This window comes from Eptatretus burgeri, chromosome 2 (assembly GCF_056783735.1).
Source record: "Eptatretus burgeri isolate ZD-2024b chromosome 2, Ebu_testis_v1, whole genome shotgun sequence".
NCBI lineage: Eukaryota > Metazoa > Chordata > Myxini > Myxiniformes > Myxinidae > Eptatretus > Eptatretus burgeri.
Genome location: NC_140962.1, coordinates 130,650,170 through 130,670,169, shown reverse-complemented (window position 1 = coordinate 130,670,169; position 20,000 = coordinate 130,650,170). Strand labels below are relative to the sequence as shown.

General features: G+C 43.2%; 1 protein-coding gene across 1 annotated transcript in view; it reads left to right on the top strand.

Moving 5' to 3' along the window:
* Nucleotides 1–4,360: 4,360 nt before the first annotated feature.
* SLU7 (spliceosome associated SLU7) overlaps nt 4,361–20,000 on the top strand; it is a 60,225-nt gene continuing 44,585 nt past the window's right edge. Inside the window, exons 1-5 of the mRNA XM_085871235.1 lie at nt 4,361–4,708; nt 4,911–5,064; nt 9,191–9,271; nt 9,389–9,553; nt 18,135–18,203. Of these exons, the coding sequence (XP_085727361.1) occupies nt 4,374–4,708; nt 4,911–5,064; nt 9,191–9,271; nt 9,389–9,553; nt 18,135–18,203 (804 nt within the window). The 5' untranslated portion in view covers nt 4,361–4,373. The remainder of the gene's footprint in view (nt 4,709–4,910; nt 5,065–9,190; nt 9,272–9,388; nt 9,554–18,134; nt 18,204–20,000) is intronic.

Sequence of the window (20,000 nt, the reverse complement as noted above, 5' to 3'; positions counted from 1 at the left end):
GTGTCGATGTCCCTCCCCCGTGGATGGGGGATTGTGGAGGGGGGAGGAGGGTGGGGATGTGGGATGGTGGTGGGTATTGTGGAGGGGTGGTGGAGGAGGGAGGGGGTTACCCTGAAAGTTTTAACTTCCTAAGTCAAATCCTCTCGGAAGAGGAGATGATGAGACATACATACTTTCTCTCCACTATAAATAGATGGTGGTTCATTTGGTTTGTAGAAATTTGTGTTGATAATAGATAATTATGTTAAGGTTATCTTGTGTTAACTGCCAGGCAATGGCAACAGGTGTTTGATTCACCGCTCAAATAGTCGGTGTGCACGTGCTGGTAGCTGGGGAGAGATGGTGTCACAGCTTTGAGGGATGGCTGTTTCGTCCGCTTAATCATGGAGAGGGCACCCTCTATCCCTATCATGGCACCCCTATCCACTCTCGTGAAAAGACTGAATTCTTCAATTCTGTGTTTGCTTCCAAATCTTGTGTACCCAACCCCTCACTCTCAGTACCCACCCTTCCCATTCCTACTCAACTGCTCTTGGACTCTGTGTCTTTTTCATCTCAGAAGGTGAACATGTTTCTGGTGGACCTCAACTCTGATTTGGTAACTGGACCAGACAGCATCACCTCATGAGTCCTTCAAACCTGCTCTGCTGCTTTTCCACTTCCTCTCTCTATCTGCCTTCTCAACCTATCATTTACCCTTGGTCATCTTCCAACTTGGAAATCAGCAAACATCACTGCATTACACAGAAATGGTGCACACACAGATCCCCTGAACTTCACACTTATCAGTTTACTTCCAATCATCAACAAGGTCATGGAATCCATCATCACCGTTGATATGAAATCCTCCCTTTTGCCTAACGGTCTCATCTGAGATCATCAATTCGGATTCAGACCTGGTTACTCCACCTTGGACATGCTTCTTTCACTCTCATAACAATGGATGGAGGCCTTCAATGTCAGACATGAGATCAGGACCGTCTCTCTCGACATATCTCGAGCTTCCGATACAGTCTGGCATCCTACGTAACTCTCGAAACTCTCCGCCTATGGCATTCAAGGCCAACTCCAGACATTGCTTATTAACCTCCTCTACTCTCATACTCAGCATGTGGCTCTCAACAGGATTCTCTCATCTCCTCTCCCTGTCAAGGCTGGAGTGCCCCAAGACAATTGTTCTGGGCCGTTCTATTCCTGATCTTCATCAATGATCTCTCTGACTCTCTGGAAAATCCTCTTTATATATTTGCTGATGACTCCACTTTCTGCTGTGACATCTCTCATTCTTCAGACAGGCAGGGTGCAGCCTCTTCCCTCTCTTCAGACCTTGAAAAAAATCACAAGTTGGGGAAAGACTTGGAATATGTCTTTCAATCCTGACAAATCTCACATTCACAGTCTCTCGCTCCAAAAGAATCGTCTGGCAATCCTTCCTGTCTACTTTCTTTACAACCTTCTTGAGGAAGTTCAGTTATTCAAACACCTGGGTCTCACTATCAGCCATGGTCTTTTCAGGCAAACCACATTTCAAAGCCAACCGCCGACTGGGCATCCTCCATCATATAAAGTCCTTCCTTGGCACACCTGAACTTCTATATACATACAAGGCCTTCTTCCACAGCGTGATGGAGAATTGCTCTCCCTTCTGGGCTGGCTCCCCTGCTGCACACCTTGGTTAGCTTGACACCATGGGTAAAGGGCCTTCAAGATCATTGGAATCTTCTGCGATGAAGCGGAGTCCATGGGTCTATCACTTCGCCATCGCAGACAAGTTGGTGGTCTCTCTGTCTTCTTCCTCCTCCTTTCTGGTCTTGCATGCTTTGCTCTTTCTATTCTTTGTTCCCCATCCCCCCCCCTCCGTCCCCCTCCCCCACAGGTTCCTGCAGGGCACACACGGTATACCATCCACCCCCTTCTGGCGAAACTCCAAAAATCCAGGATCGCTGCTCACCTCCACTCATTTATTCCTCCCCCCCCCCATGTAGATCCAACTTCCACATTCTCTTCAATGTCATTCTTCCCTCCAGGTGTTCAAGACAGCTGTTCACCACCATATCAGATCGTCACCAATCAAAAACCACGATCTTTTCTACCCTCGTTAACCCTCCCCCACCCCCAAGCCCTCCTTCCAAATTTCCAGTTTTCCCTTCCTGAGAGTTTGCTTCTGTATTCATCTTTTCCACCCTACACATCCTCCACTACTCATTCTTCCCGACATTCCTTATTTGTCCAAGTCTCCCTCTATTTTGTCCCTCAGTCCTGCTGTTGGTGTCCACTCCTCTGTCTCTCTCTCTCTCTCTCTCTCTCTCTCTCTCTCTCTCTCTCTCTCTCTCTCTCTCTCTCTCTCTCTCTCTCTCTCTCTCGCTTGGCACGCACGTGCAAACGCAAGGGGCTGTTGCTCAGTCTCTGGCGGTACGTGTGGAGCCTGTGTTGCTTTCTCTCTTCTTATCATCTTCTCCTCTCTCTAATGTATTTTTTGGGGGTGTTCCTTGTGTATAAATTGTTATCAATGCTTTATCGATAACTTGAAAATTGAATTGGTTTCTTCTCTTCTTTTTTCCACTCTTGTATATAATCCTTTGCTTTGTTGTATTGAATTTTTACCCTTTATACTTTTTGTAATAAAAAGGACATAAAAGTCAATATATATATATATATATATATATATATATATATATATATATATATATATATATATGTATATATCTCTCTCTCTCTCTTTCTCTCTCTCTCTCACTCTCTCTCTCTCTCTCTCTCTCTCTCTCTCTCTCTCTCTCTCTCTCTCTCTCTCTCTCTCTCTCTCTCTCTCTCTCTCTCTCTCTCTCTCTCTCTCTTTCATTTTGTCCCATTATTTTGTCCATTTTGTCCCATCCCATCCCATTTTGAGAGAGAGAGAGAGAGAGAGAGAGAGAGAGAGAGAGAGAGAGAGACAGAGACAGAGACAGAGACAGAGAGAGAGAGAGAGAGAGAGAGAGAGAGAGAGAGAGAGAGAGAGAGTGAGACAGAGAGAGAGACAGAGACAGAGACAGAGAGACAGAGACAGAGACAGAGACAGAGACAGAGACAGAGACAGAGACAGAGACAGAGACAGAGACAGAGACAGAGACAGAGACAGAGACAGAGACAGAGACAGAGACAGAGACAGAGACAGAGACAGAGACAGAGACAGAGACAGAGACACAGAGACAGAGTACTCGGACCATTACTATTATTGGCATCAATGATTTGGATAATGGGGTAAAGAGTAAGCTTTCCAAATTTGCGGATGACACAAAGCTTGTAGGTATGGTGGATAGCAGAGGGGGTGGTGATAAGATACAGGAAAGGATTGATACTTGTATGGATTGGGCGAAAGACTGGCAGATGGAGTTTAACCTGAGCAAGTGTAAGGTGTTGGGGATGGGAAAGAACAATGAAAATCGAGATTACAGGATGCAAGGGGTAATTTTGGAGCATGTCACACAGGAGAAGGATCTGGGGGTGGTAATAGATACAGGAGGTAAGCAAACAGCACAGTGCCAGGCAGCTATTGGTAGAGCAAATAGGGTTTTAGGTTGTATTCGGAGGGGGATCATTTACAAATCAAAAGAGGTGGTGTTAACATTGTACAGGAATTTAGTGAGGGCCACATCTAGAATATTGTGTGCAGTTTTGGGCACCACAACTCAGGAAGGACATACAGTAGATGCCACAGAGAGGGTTCAACGCACGGCTACTAGATTGATTCCGGGCCTAGCTGGACTCATCTATGAGGAGCGGTTGAAGGGGACAGGGCTTTTTACACGAGAAAGGAGGCGGTTATGAGGAGATATGATGGAGATGTTTAAGATCATGAAGAATACAGATAAAACAAGTACAGAAGAGTTTCTCAGCAGAATATACAGTGATAAGAGCAGGAGGTATTGCTGAAAATGAATAAGAGGAGAGTGAGGACGACATTAAGGCAAAAGTAGTCTTTGACCAGAGTAGTTAGTGCGTAGAATGGTCTTTCTGGAAGGCCTGAAGTGGCAGCAGAAAACAGGAGATAAGTTTAAACTGCAAATTTGAATTATATGGATACCTCGAGGCGTTGGGGATAAATTATAAAGGTGTGATGCATGCATTGACGGACACGGTGACTCCTCTTTACGTCGAAGTTTCTTCTTGTCGTGATTATTTATCGTTTTCTTTCTCGTACGCTGCTAACGATCATGGCGGTGTAGTTAGCGGTAGACGACAATTTTTATGCGTCCATTTTCTTGTTTTTTTTGACATCGCTTTGGTGCAGAGATATATTTGTAGATAAAAAAAGAAAGTAGATATCGAAGAAGTGGTGAGTATTGAACTTTTGTGTAGTTGCATCCATTTTTTTTTTCCCCATGCGATTGCCGATTATGTTCTTGGTGTGGATCAGATGCTTGACGTTGCGTGGTGACGCAGAGACGTTGAGCTTACTGTTTTGGCGCAGCAGCATCCGGAGTTGTTCAGGAAAATTAACCGACTTTCCCGTTTGTTGCTCGGGGAGGCCGAGTCCGTCGGAGCGCAGAACTTCAGGTGGTCCACGTCAAGCGATGGCCGCAGGGGTGGTCGATCTCAAAGGGGTGGATGGAGGTACTGACGGGAGCGATGAACCGCGAAAACTATCTCGGGAAGACTGGAGGAAACGTAAAGAGCTCGAAGAACAGCGAAAGTTGGGGAATGCACCCGCGGAGGTCGATGAGGAAGGACGGTGAGTTGTGCACGACAGGACTCGCACTGCCCGACTTGTTTGGATGTGACAGAACAAACTTACTGGATTGTATTTGGTGCCTTTTCGATCTTGTTGAGCCATTCGTCACTGTGTGTGTGTGTGTGTGTGTGTGTGTGTGTGTGTGTGTGTGTGTGTGTGTGTGTGTGTGTGTGTGTGTGCGCGTTCCTTTCCCTCCTTACAGTGACATAAACCCTCATATACCGCAGTACATCTCGTCGGTACCATGGTACGTGGATCCGAGCAAGCGGCCCACTCTCAAACATCAGCGGCCACAGCCGGAGCGTCAGACTCAACTCAGCGACATCCAGAAATGGTACAAACGAGGGGTGGTGGAGGTAAGATGTGGGACACTCGGATCATATGGTGTGTGTGTGTACGTGCTTGTACACACACACACACACACACACACACACACACACACACACACACACACACACACACACACACACACACACACACACACACACACACACACACACTGTACGTATGCATGTTTACATATATCGTGTTAATACCTGCTACTTTGATAAAGCAGTAAAGCACAGTTCGCGATCTATGAGCGGACACTCTTGCTCACGCACACATCGCGCAGTTTCGGCTGTTGCGGGACGTGAACTGCGCTTTCCTGCTCCACCGAGCCAGGAGGTATTTCAGCAGATGGGGCTGCATGGCCACAGGTAAACGATTAGGTGGTGGGTCAGCCTGATGAACTCGAACAAGAGCGAAACCATCGTCGATGACTCTATGATCCTTTGCTTGTGACCTTACATCCTCAGTCTTTAAAATCGACTCGAGCATGCGTTGCTGAAGCTATCCGGCCAGGAAGCGAGGCGGCACGTGTGCGCTCATTGCGTTTATATGCCATGATTTAGCAGGTCAGAAGGGTCTTATTTTGGTTATATATATATATATATATATATATATATATATATATATATATATATATATATATATATATATATATATATATATATATATTGTTACGGAAATGGCCCTTATTGGACGACTAAATATAGGATTAGCTCAGTTCTCCCATTAAATGCATGTATAGTTAGGTTGTTTGGTAAAATGGACGTTATATGTGTGTCAGGAGGTGTAAGAGGCTGTATTATTGTTGTGCGGTGGTGGTGGAACGAGAGGTCCCTCTTCTCCCCCCATCACGGACGATAGGCCTTGCCCAGTCGGCTGAGAGGGTGTGGCCAACAAGAGGAAGTGACGCGAAGGGGAGGAGCTTGTCGGTTTCGAAAAGGGGGAGGAGCGAGTGGTTCGAAGCGAGCGAACGGAAGAAAACTGTAAAAGAAAGAAAAGGTTTCGGAGTGTGTGAAAATAGTCGCTGAGAGAGGCGTGCTCATGGAGCAAGAGAGCAAGCAAAGACCTCGTGAACAACTTCAGTTTGGCAGTTTGGAAAACTGCAGTCGGTTGAGAGGGTACTCGTGTTTCAAAGCGAGCGAACGTAAGAGAGGCTGCGGGTCATTCTACCTCAGTTCACCCAAGGGTTGTAACCCGACCCCCTCAGATTTGGCTAATTTTTGCATGTATGTTACATATGAGAGTCTATGTTGACATACAAAATTTTAGCTAAATCGGACTGGGGTTGACGAGATATGACCTTGAGAACTTTTGACCTTTTCGACTAATGTCGCGTTTCCACCAAAATTCAAATCCTCATATCTTAGCAACCCCTTGACCTATCTCGATTATTTTGGTGTCGTTGGAAAGTTGATTGTCCATATAATGCAAATCCAGCATCGGTTCGTCAATCTCGTTAAGTAAGGGGTGGATTATTTGTTGACTTGACATTTGACCTTGTCCTTGACCTTGAAGACCTCGTGACCTTGACCTGGCCTTGCATGAAAATGAAACTTCATACTGTCTACTATAACATATCGAAAAACTGGAGGGGTAGTATTTTTTGTTCTCGAGATATTTTCAGCCAAAGTTGTAAAGGTCATAAAAATGCAACCAAACCAAGCATGAGATATGAGGATTTGAATTTTGGTGGTAACTCGACATCAGTCGAAAAGGTCAAAAGTTCTCAAGGTCATATCTCGTCAACCCCGAGTCCGATTTAGCTAAAATTTTGTATGTGAACATAGACTATCATATGTAGCATCCATGCAAAAAATTAGCCAAATCTGAGGGGGTCAGGTTACAACCCTTGGGTGAACTGAGGTAGAATGACCCCTGCCTGTACATTGAGTCGGCCTTTTTGGGGCAGTGGGAGAGGTGGCCTGCACGGAGAAACTGAAAGGACGGAGTTGGGAAGTCGGGCTTCGAGGCGGGAAGGCAGGAGGAGACGCCGGAGCCTCTGACAGTCCCTGCTCACATCAACGGCTCGACATGTTTGCCGATCCGCTTGCCGGAGCCCGGCACCTCAATTTGGGCCTTGTCTGGTGAACGGGCCAGGCCTGGATTTGTATTCTGTATCATGAGAGAGATCAGCTGAGGCCTATCATCGACCTTACGCGGGGTCAGAGCGCGTGGAGACCGCGTGCGGTGCAAAGGGAGCAAGAGTACGACGCCTCCCTTTCACCACGCGGCGCGTTCGAGCGGGAGCTTGAATCCGTGGACATCCGCCTGTTGCGAGCGACATTCATGCTTTTGACACTGTCCTCTCGTCCATGAGACATCACCAAGTACTCTGTGTTGTCTTGCATGCATGTCTGTCTATCTGTCTTTGTCTGCACGTTGTTTAAGGCATATTTCGGTAGCGACCCCCTCGAAACCTGTAGGCCGTGGTTCCCTAGTTAAGAACGGGTTGAGGATTGTTCATAAAAACATTGTCGTGAATTTTGCTTGTGTTGTGATCCCCGATGTTCCCCAATAAATCTGGTTAATTCATATGAAGTTGCCGCTCTGGATTAATGTGTCGCGTCGAGGAACGATCCATTCGATTGGCATATAAAACCAAAATGGTTACAGACTGGCAGAAAACGCTCGGCATCTGACAAAACCAGTCTGAAACCAGGGGTTCTATTTCCCCAACTGGCAGGGTACAAGTATTACGTTGGTATCGCGATTGAAGGCGTGTGATCCGAGGCCTGTGCTGAGCCGGCCGGCGTTATAAACCCCGGAGACGGTGGTGGTGAGGGTGGAGCCTAGGACTGGGTGAGAATCCTGCCACCCCGGATCCGCAACAATATATATGTATAATGTTTTTGTTTTTTTTCTTAAAGAAAGACCCACCCACATCTCTCACCTGTGAATGAAGATAACACAGCCAACCAGCTCTCACCTAAACAACTAAACCCAGGCGGCTAGGATTATATAAATAAATTCACTCTTCCCATACTCTTCCAGCCGATATGTCTTCATAGCTGTGGAGGAACTCTGCAAAGGGATCAAACGGCAAAGTGCTTACCTTGCGTAGGCCTTCTTGGTTGCTTTATGCAGTTTCTTCACCATTGACTGCTTTTGACGTTTGCACATGGTATATGCTTGGGAGCCTCATTGGTATGCATTGCTGTCTGCGCTGTCGCTGATAATTCGCCAATAAGTGATGAAACCGGTCCGGTAGCTGAAGGGGTGTGTAGCATTGGGATTCTCATGTGTGTACTATTTGTGAACGACTTTATAGTTGTTGAGGAATTCTGGGAATGGTTCGAAACAGCGTTGCACTTCCCTTGTGTCAGACTTCTTGGGTTGCTTTATGCAGCTTCTTCGGCTGGAGGAGTGTGGGAGGGGTCAATTATTTATATAATCATAGCCACCTGAGTTTAGTTGATTCGGTGAGAGCTGATTGGCTATTCCCTCCATTCACAGGTGAGAGATGTGGGTGGGTCTTTATGTATATATACTAGCGATACCCGTGCACATGCACGGGATAGCAGTACAACATAGCTGATAGCAGACGACAGACCGTACATGGGGAATGACAAAAATATGCATTGTGCAAAATGCAAGTGGTACTATGGAACGCCAAGACTTCCCAAACATTGTCGGCATGTCCGAAAAGTGCCACAGCAATTTCATAGGGATCGTGTGACGGCGAGCCGAGTTTTTAGTGTGCAAGCTTGGTATTATAATATATATATATATATATATATATATATATATATATATATATATATATATATATATATGTCTATTCTCTGCACTGCTAAATCACTGGATGGAATGAGTTGAAGACTGCATTTGTTTTCGGGAATGTTTTATTTGATAAAAACAATTCATACCACTTGGGGTTCAGGGTGGAGGAGAGGACTCCAAATTGTTATGTAAATGTGTATGATAAACCACCGCTCCCAGTGGGTTTGGTGATTACGAGACATCCCATCTGTAATTCTCCGGGAATTAGCCCATTTGTAAGGACTCGATCTTTGCTTCTATATGAAATGGAAATTCCAGTGGAGTATTGTTAATAGGATCCGTGTTCAAGACCTTTTGGTGGTGGTGGGGGTGCACGTTTTTGATTTCGTTACCTTTTTTGTTTACAAAGTTCAAATGAATCCTGTGTTTCAGGGCCGAGTTATAACCTACTTTCGAAAAGGTGCTTGTGAGAACTGTGGTTCAATGACCCACAAGCGCAAAGATTGCATGGAGGTATTTTTGGGACATTACTTTGGTTTGCTATTTTGTGTTGGTATTTTTTTGGTAAAGCTCAAGGCCTTTTTCGATGCCTAAATATCTCGCATCCCTTTTATTCCTTTTACTCTCCAGAGGCCAAGGAAAATTGGGGCACAGTTCACAGGAAAGGACATTGCTCCCGATGAACCAGATCAACCTATCCTGCTGCAGGACTTTGATGGAAAACGAGACCGGTGGAATGGCTACAATCCGGCTGAGCATATTCGCATTGTGGAGGAGTATGCCAAAGTGGATATTGTGAGTCCCGCAGAGACTTATCTGTAATCCTCTGTAAGTGACTCAATCGTTCCCATGAAATTGATGCTTTCCCTCATCCCCTTCTACTTTTCTCCTTCCTTGTCTGCCTGGATAGCCACTCTTTCTCTCTTTTGTCAATCTCACTTGAATTATTTGTGAGACCGCTCACTTCCGTACTTAGTTGGGTCTCTTTGTCCATCTTGTTTTTTTGGGGTCTCCAAAATCGACACAGAGCCGTGGTTAAATTTTGGACAAATGTTACCGTCAATGAAGCTAAATTGCAATTTGCCTTATGTAGTTAGATCTCAGGAATGTAAAGTCGAATAAAGATATTTTTGCATAACTCCACCAATATTCATTCTCCCAAACTTTGAGGTCTCCATTATAATGTTACCGATCTTTCTATTTATGTCCCTGCTCTGGTATTTGTATGCCTAATGGAAACATTCCTCTCCCAGTCACTCCATAAGGATAAGGTCTTGAATTCCTGAGTCTCTCTCTGTCCTAGATGTGGCATTGCTTTTGATGTGAATGCTTGCCCACAGAATACCTCTGCTGTGTATTCCTCTCTGCAACCACTTGATACTTGTCTGTGTGGTGTGCCATCCACGGAATGAAGATAACTCTATAGGCCTCTTATCAAAGCCTAAAAACCTACATCTGTTGTTGGGAAGTGACCTCAATGTCACAGGTTATGACTGTTTGCACAGGCCAACTGGAAGGGACTTCAATCTGCCTTCTCTCAAAAGAATTAGGCTGCCGTCTCTAAGGCACCTGATGTTTGTTCCACGTGGCAATACATTCACAAAAGCCGACTTCCTTTCGTGCACTTATGTATGCCATCCCATCTGCAGCTATCAAATCCATCCTCTCAGCCCTGGTACACTGAATCTTGTGGTGAGGAAGTTGCAGTCGAGCAGTTTGCTTTCTCCACATGGAAGGCAAACCTCGCTGAAGGAAACTTCAGGCCACTCCATCAGGCTCGCAACAAGTGTGTGCCCATCCTTTGTCGAGAACGAAAACACCAACTTGCTAATATCAAGGCTGAACTTTCCAACGAATGTCCTTCCTCAAAGTAATGGTGGTCTCTTGTTAAGTCCGTCTCTCCCTCCACCCTCCGGGACACCCCTCTCGTATCAAACGGCATCACCGCAGACTGCTTGAGATAAGGAAGAATGTCTCAACTGTGTTTACTTGTGTACCTGTACTTTGTCTCCCTCTCAACCAAGAACGTGAAGAAATTTCTGTTCAGCCTCATCTCTGCTTTGATGACGGGCCTATATGACATCATTGCCCATTTTCTCAAATCCTATTTTACTGCTTTTTTGTCTTCTCCTCTGTCTGTGATCTTGAGCCTGTCCTTATTCTGTGGCTGGCTCCCATCTGTTTTGAAGTCAGAACACATCACACCCATACACAAGAATGGGAAAAAACAGATACTCTCAAATACTATACAGACAAGTAAACCTACTTCCAACTATTCCAAAGTCATGGAATTATCATTGCTGCTGATGTTGAGTCTTTCCTCTTGAGTCTTTCCTCTGATTAGTACAGTCAAAATGTCAGATGACCTCCCACAAATTGTAACAAAAGCAAACTCAACAGATTTTGATTCCTGGATATGTCCAGAGTGACAGAAAAAAAAGTCCGAAGGGATCCTCCGGGGGGAAAGTCCTGAAATCATGGAAATCCAATATGGCCGCCACCCAGCTTCGGGGAAAATGAGAAAATTGTAAAGATTGATATTTTAAAATGTAAATATGTTTTTCTGCATTCTAATTGTTTCTAGTTATGGTCAGTATATTGATATACAAGAATAATTATAAAAAAGTGAAATGTATTGAGGGTAAAATCTAAAATTATAGCTTTTTTGTCCAAAAATGTCAATTTTTTGACCCGAATTTTTTTTTTTACCTGATACTGATTTTGGCTCCTGGGCCAAAAAAAAAAAAAAGAAATGTTGAAGACACAAGACGAAATCAAGTCTATGGCAATACAATATAATTATGTAAATCATTGAAACATGACAACATTCACAATTCCACTCGGGGCAATCACATCTGCCTGACGAAGGTTTTGAAATGAAAATTCGCATTAAACTCAGAAACTACATCCATTATAAACTTGCTCTACATGTTGAGAAAAATCAAGCGTATTAAAGTTAGAACTCAACAATGTCGTCATCATCCTCATCATTGTCACATGGAGTGTTTGTACAGCCAGAGCCCCTGCAGTTTCCACAAGCTGGAGTGCACTCAATGTTGTGCTTCTTGCATGTGCATCTCATGGTGCTACATTCAGCCTGGCAGTTGCACCTAATGCCACGTAACATCTTTTCAGGAGCTGGAGCTATTGATGTTTGAAGTGGCACAAAACCCTTGTCACACTTCTGCCAACCCCAGTCTGTCGGAAGAAGTTCATCTGCACATCCCTTGCATTCTTGGACTTGCAGATACACGTGCAGGCTGTGATACTTTGCTGCTTCTGATGTTGGTGGTAATGTCTGTGGTTGCACGTGAGAGGAGCTCCAAGCCATGTGTCATTAGGTGCAACTGCCAGGCTGAATGTAGCACCATGAGATGCCCATGCAAGAAGCACAACATCGAGTGCACTCCAGCTTGTGGAAACTGCAGGGGCTCTGGCTGCACAAACACTCCATGTGATAATGATGAGGATGATGACGACATTGTCGAGTTCTAACTTTAATACGCTTGATTTTTCTCAACATGTAGAGCAAGTTTATAATGGATGTAGTTTCTGAGTTTAATGCGAATTTTCATTTTCATTTCGAAACCTTCGTCAGGCAAATGTGATTGCCCCGAGTGGAATTGTGAATTTTTTCATGTTTCAATGATTTACATAGTTATATTGTATTGCCATAGACTTGATTTCATCTTGTGTCTTCAACGTTTCTTAATTTTTTGTCCAGGAGCCAAAATCAGTATCGGGTAAAAAAAAAAAAATTTTCGGGACAAAAAATTGACATTTTTTGGACAAAAAAGCTGTATTTTTTATTTTACCCTCAATACATTTTACTTTTTTATAATTATTCTTGTATATCAATATACTGACCATAACTAGAAACAATTAGAATGCAGAAAAACATATATTTACATATTAAAATATCAATCTTTACTATTTTCTCATTTTCCCCGAAGCCGGGTGGTGGCCATATTAGATTTCCATGATTTCAGGACTTTCCCCCTGGAGGATCCCTTAGGACTTTTTTCTGTCACTGAGGACATATCAAGGAATCAAAATCTGTTGAGTTTGCTTTTGTTGCAATTTGTGGGAGGTTGACCAAATATTTCTGCTAAATTGTTGAGCCTGATCTCTGACAATCAGTTTGGATTCTGTCCTGTTCACTCAACTTTGCACATGCTTTTGCTTCTTTCTCAGCAATGGCCGGAGACCTTAAATTTTGAACAATAGGTCTTGGCCATCTCCCCTGGACATATGTGAGACATTTGATACAGTCTGGCATCTTTATATTTTTCCTAAGTTTGCTGCGTGTGGAATACAAATCCCCCTTCATGCCTGGCTTTCTTACTTGCTTCACTCGCACAGTCAATGCATTACTATCAATGGAACCATCTCTTGTCTTGAACCAGTGTTGGGGCCCAGTCTTGTTCCTCATCTACAAAAACAACCTCCGGTGCTCTGAAAAAGCCTTTGCACGTGGCTTGATATTCTCTCATGCAGTACCCCATCCCACTGTCAGGCAGACAGCAGTTGCATTGCTGCCTATTTATCGAGAATGGATTCAATGTTAATCTGACAAATGGAATATGTATTTCAATCTTGGCCAGTCTCAAAGTCTCATGTACCCCGTCACTCCATAAGGATCATCAATTGAGCGCACCTATCTATTTTCATGCTCAGCCATTCAAATGTTCAATCTCTTGGGCTTTGAGGCCCCACCATCAGCTATGACTTCTCATGGGTTGAATATTTAGCAAATCTTGTCTCCAAAGTCAGCTGCAGATTATGCATCCTCACTCCTTCCAACTCTGTCCTTGAAAAATCAGAACTATGCTCGGTCTATAAGGACTTTCTCCATATCTCAATGGAGTACTGCTCTCCCCGATGGGCTTGTGCCCCAGCATCACATTTCTCCTGCACTCTTGAAGGAGAACCTAAAGTTTTTAACCTACTTGGAATCTTCCATGATGAGGCCGAAAATGAAGACCTTTTCTTCTCAAATCATGGAGCTCATTGGACTGTTTTTTTTTTTTTGTTTGTTTGTTTTAAACCTCATCTATAATCCCCCTCTCTGCTCTTTCAACCCTTACACCCTCCACCAAACCTTCCCCCAACACCCCAGTATGCAGTTCTCCTGGTTAAACTTCCAAAATCCAGGCTTACTGCATACCTCAACTCTTTTAATCCTATTTTTTCTCCCATTTGTTGAACTGCCTTCCACAGATGGTTCAATCCCACTTTTCCCGACAGTGCCAAGTTTGTGGTATGCCACCACCTCGTGTCATCCCTTGTCTCTACGTACAATCTTTTCTCTTACGTGCAGGTTACTGTGTATCCTCTACATAAAGAACTACAAAAGCTTGCAAAGCGACCGACACCCCAGTTTCAAATTTCCCAGTGCATGTCTCCATAATTATTAATCAGGTTAACCTAAAACTTATTCTTTCGTAGTAGGTAGTAGAAAAATCGTGCAAATTATGATACAAGCATCAAATTTGGCATTTATGTTCTGCAGGGCTTTCTCATCAAATCTGCCTGATTGGCCATTTGAAAATCCAAATTTTGAAAAATTTGAAAAAAAAAAAAAAACTTAAAAAAAAATTTGAAGCTACAGCTGGCTGAAATTCTTGAAGCGCAAGTGAACATCCCAGACAGAGAACCAAGGGGAGATGCAGTCGTCATTGATGGCTCACCACTTATCAATGCCCTACCTCCACGCACTTCAAAGATATTTGATGACTATGCTGAAGAAGACATCATCCCAAAGGTGGAATCCTATGGTGCCAGGTACGAGAGGGTGGACGTAGTGTTTGATGTGTACAAGATGTCAAGTCTGAAGTCTGAGGCAAGGTCGAAAAGGGGGAAAGGAATCGGAAGAAGAGTGACAGGAACCAGTAAGACCCCAAGTAACTGGAGAAGCTTTCTTCGAGATGACAGCAACAAGACTGAGCTGTTTCACTTCCTTGTGGAAAAGATGTGTGAAGCAGACGACAAGCACAGTCATTGTCACAAAAGGAGAAGATGCCATTAGCAACACAAGGAAGTAACTGGATGCTGTGTCTCCATGTTGTCATGAAGAAGCTGACACTCAAATATTTGTACATGCCAGGGATGCAACGACGGATGGTAGCAAGTCCATTATCATTAAGGCAAATGACACGGACGTATTAGTCATAGCAATATCTGCACTGCCATCCTTACAGGAACTAGGTCTTGAGAACATGTGGATTGCCTTTGGCCAAGGAGCCAAGGCGCGATGGATTCCAGTCCATGAGGTAGTTTCTGCAATCTGGCCTGAGAAAGCTAGAGGGATCCCATACTTCCATGCGTTCACTGGATGTGACGTCGTGTTTGCCTTCCACGGTAAAGGGAAGAAAACTGCATGGCAGACTTGGAACATCTTTGGTGATGTTTTTGAAACATTCACCAATCTCAGCCAGCATCCAACATTGATTCGTGATCTTGACTTTTTTGAAGTTTTTTTTTTTTTCTTCAAAATTTGGATTTTCAAATGGCCAATCAGGCAGATTTGATGAGAATCCCCTGGAGAACGAATGTGCCAAATTTGATGCTTGTATCATCATTTGCACGATTCCTCTCAAAAATTGCTGTTATCTGCTCCACTATATGCAGTACAAGGCTGTGGGATAGCATCATTGGCTGAGGGTGTGGCTGTGCCACTCATGCAGTGCTCCCTGTAGATTAAAGCAGGAATTTGGAATTTATTCAGGTGCCGGAAATAGCTCACCTACTCTTCACGAAGGACACCGTGGGATCTTTAACATCCACCGACTCGTGCTGGCAGATGGGAAGTCCAGTTTAACATCCATCCGAGGGACGCACACACATTGATGAAACACTAGGATGACAGTTTATAGCCGGGTAAGGATTCAAACCCAGGCGAGACCGTTTGGAGGCGAGTGCATTCCTCTAGGTTATCCTGCCAGCCGTACCTGAAACTCAAAAGCAGACCATTCCTGTGATGTATTTAATATGCTCAAAGCACCCGCTCCCTACGGGAACCGTCAAGGGTGTCGTGTTATTATATTTATGCCTATTTTACTCCAAGGGGTCCCAGGATTACATACCCAAAAATGGTTTCCATCGGTTCAGCCGTTTTTGCGGTTCCTGGGAACAGACAGATGGACAGACAGTGAATTATAGTAAGATTGTGACATCATATATGAAGTGCTATCCCAAGTTGTTATTTTACATCTCAGGAATATTGAAGTCAAAGGAAGTTGACTATTCGCATGTTCTTTTATCGTGAAGAGCCTGAAACAACCATTTAATCACTCTTTGCACCATATCATGTCTGACATCACCAAAGTAAAATACCAAATCCCGAGTTTTCCTATCTCAGGAATGCATACCGTATTTCCCGGTGTATAAACCGCTCTTTTTTAATGGCAACAAAGATAAAAGTTAGGGGTGCGGTTAATACACGGATATAGAAAAGAATCAGTATTAAAAACGATCAATGCTGAATTTAATTTATACTCCCAATGAACACTTTTTTATTAATTTTTTTTTTTTTTAGCAGTCAGAACTGCTGTTAAGCTTAACTCCACCATTTATATTTTGAAAATCAGTTCAGGTTAAGAGTTTGTACAGTGTTTTATTAACCGTGTGCAAAAATTAAATCGTCATGCTCGGAAACTTCCGGAGACACCCGGAGTTTAGGTGTGTGGCATATATAGTGCCTTGCTGCTCTGAAAGCGCCATTAAACACAAAAGACGAAGAACACCTGGTCTGACATCAAAAGAAGTATTATTCACAATAGCTCGAGTATAATAACGGAGCACCCACCTCAAATAAGCTTGCATGCAAACTTACATGCATCCGACAACAGGCTGGGGCTGTCACGTGACCCTCAAGAAAGGCTGCTTTGTGCTTTGCGAGTGCCTCGGCTTACATCACCAGATTACGTCACGTATCATCCATTCTATCTATCAAGATGTCAAGGCGCTCATTAACCACAGCGTTCAAACTCTCCATCTGCCGGTCTGCAGAAGAGTTTGGGAACCGGGAAGCTGGGAGGCGATTCGACATGCACGAGTCTGTCATCCGGCGCTGGAGAACAAGCAAGGCAACGATAGAGAAGACACCAAGGAAGAAAAAGGCGCTGAGGGGAAAGTCAGCGAAGTGGCTTCAACTTGAGGAGCGTCTCGTCGCTCGGGTCTGAGAGAAGAGAGCTGAGGGTTACGTCATTTCAACACTTGCTCTCAGGCTGAAGGCGAGGAGCTTCGCTAATGAGGATGACATTGGGGACTTCACGGCCAGGTCGCCATGGGCCTACAGGTTCATGGCATGCCATCAGCTGTCGGTTCAACACTGCACATACATCTCCCAACATCTGCCTGATGATATGGCTGATAAAACGTCCATCAGTCAATGTGTAGGAGGAGATACCGTCGGACATCATCAATTGAGAATTTCTGAAATGCTGCATCTTCAACAACATGGACGGCACAGAGGACGACATCATTTGGGAGGCAGAGACTGCAAATGATGAGTGACAGTGATGGGGACTTGCTCAACCCGGATTCGGACAAGAAGTTACGTGCCGTCTTTGACTAGGAAAGCATTGACGAGGATTTTCTCGGGTTAGGTGAAAAGCTTCATCAAACCCAAACGGCCCTTTTCAGGGCCACAAATCCACAAGAAATATGTATGATACTGTATGAATCCCTTTTCTTCCTTTTTCTCGTAACAAAAAAATCTTCATTATAATATAACAAAATAAGAAAGAAAAATATAAACTTCTTGGTATCCTCTCTTCTCTCTCCAACTTCTTGAAAATGAGAACAACACTATTAGATGTAATTAAGTGGACATGGAAGTAAGCATGTTGATACCTCCGTCACTTTGTTCCGTGCAATGTTAATGTACAAACGTATTTAGATCTCGATCAGAAAATAAAATGATCAATATATTCATTTATTTTGAGGTTGATAAACAGGGGTGCGCTTAATACACCGGAAAATACGGTAAAAGTGCAGTGAATGATAAAAGCTCAAGCAAATTTACAAGCTTCACCTATCGTTCATCTTTACTCACTGTACCTCCACAATGCAAAGATCAATGAAGGTGAAATCCAATGAAGCTTGACGACGAGGAAATAAATTTACTCTTGGTATAGGTTTACTAATGATGGTCTCCGGCCTGAGTATGTAGAAATATCACTGCTCAGTACCAGGTATATGACTAATCCTTTTTGTCCGATAGGATGTTGCAGAGGTCGCGTATTTAAAATTGAACTTAACCTACAATGGGTACTGCATTAACCTACAATGGGTACTGTGTTCACAGCAGTAATGCAAACCCGTAGCCACATGTTTCATACAAATTAATGATTTTTCCTTCCTTTCTCTGCAGGCAAAGCGACAGCTAAAGGCACAAAATCTTCAAGATGAGCTGCGGTTTGATGCAATACCTGAGCATCTAGTAAGTCTTCACTGACCGATGGGTTAACTAACTGCTTTGCAATGCATCCATACACCTTTCTTGGGGTCAAATGCTCTGAAGGGTTTCATGCCACCAGTTTCTCAGACCCACCCACCGCAAATATGGCTACAGTTTGAGGTTGGGGAAGTGTCAAAATTGAGAAAAAGAAGGGAAAGGATATGACGAGAATGGAGGTGAGGAGCAAGGGTTCAAGCAAGAGAAGCCGAAATGGACCGAACAAGAGGAGTGTGTAACACACCATTTTTGGGCAATAGTCCAAGAGCATTAGGGTTTAACCTGGACATTTTTGGTAACGAGCTGATTTTTTCAGGAAAGGTCCAGGAATGTGTGTGAAATAACATACTAAAAGTCCTCATGAATCCTCCTTGAGCGTTTTCCGCAATCCAAGATGGCGTCCAAAATGGCCGCCATTTCATGTTTTTCTCTTAACTTTGCAAGTAGGTTTCCCCAAAACGCACTTTAGATGTCTAAATATATGTTTTGAAGTACAAGGAACTCAATAGAATACATTATAAGAGATGTAGAAGCACACAAATGCCAATGCCATCACATGATTGCCATCACATGATTCTGCAATTTCTATAACATATTTTATCTCCTATGACAACCAGGGATGACATCTCATAGCACTTTGTATCCAATGGAAAAGGCACTTTAAAATGTCTGCTATTATTAATAATGAATGTATACTAGCATATCACAATATAGGAATGACATGACACACACAAAAAAGGAACCTTTTATACAAATACAGCATACATGTACCAATAGGAAGGAGTGTCATACACTCTCTGATTTCTATCATACTATAATTCTTTTCATCTGCATGAAACAAATAAAATGATTCAATACAATGTTTTAGGTGTAACGATAGACTACTCCACAGAAATTCCCTGTCAAGTGATATTACACAGTACTGTGTAGTACATGCATGAAGACACAAATTTTGATCATGCATTTAGTCTGGGTACCAAAAATAATAGTTTTACTTCCTTAATGATAACGGAATGTTTCAAATAGAACTCACCTCATGGTAGACATCAACTGCATCTTGTTGGTAAAAAAAGGTTAGCACCAAGTTTTCAATTTCCGAGCTTTAGGTGACGAAAATGGACCATATGGCAAATTTATGTCGCCCTGTCTGTTTAGCATCAAACTGATGGTACAATGTTTCCCTCGTAATGTCATAAGCAATTAAGGGCACACTTCTAGACTTTAACATTCAAATTGATTTGAATACTGTATGCACAGCAACCACATTTATAATTGAAATGTTTGTTGAATATTTTCAGGATGAAATATCACAGTCAATTAATTAATGATAAATATTTAAACAATTTTGAGATAAAATTGTTAATGACGGCCATTTTGGACACCATTTTGGATTTTTGGAAGAGCTCAAACAGTTTTATTGGTACTTGCGTGCTTCAACATCTCTTAAAATGTATTCTATCGAGTTCCTTATACTTCAAAACATATATTTAGACATTTAAAGTGTGTTTTGGGGAAACCTACTTGCAAAGTTATGACAAAAAACAGTAAATATGGCGGCCATTTTGGACGCCATTTTGGATTTTTGGAAGAGCTCAAGCGGTCTTATTGGTACTTGCGTGCTTCAATATCTCTTAAGATGTATTCTAATAAGTTCCTCATACTTCAAAACATATATGTAGACATTTAAAGTGTGTTTTGGGGAAACCTGCTTGCAAAGTTATGAGAAAAACAGAAGAGGCGGCCATTTTGGACGCCATATTGGATTGCGGAAAACGCTCAAGG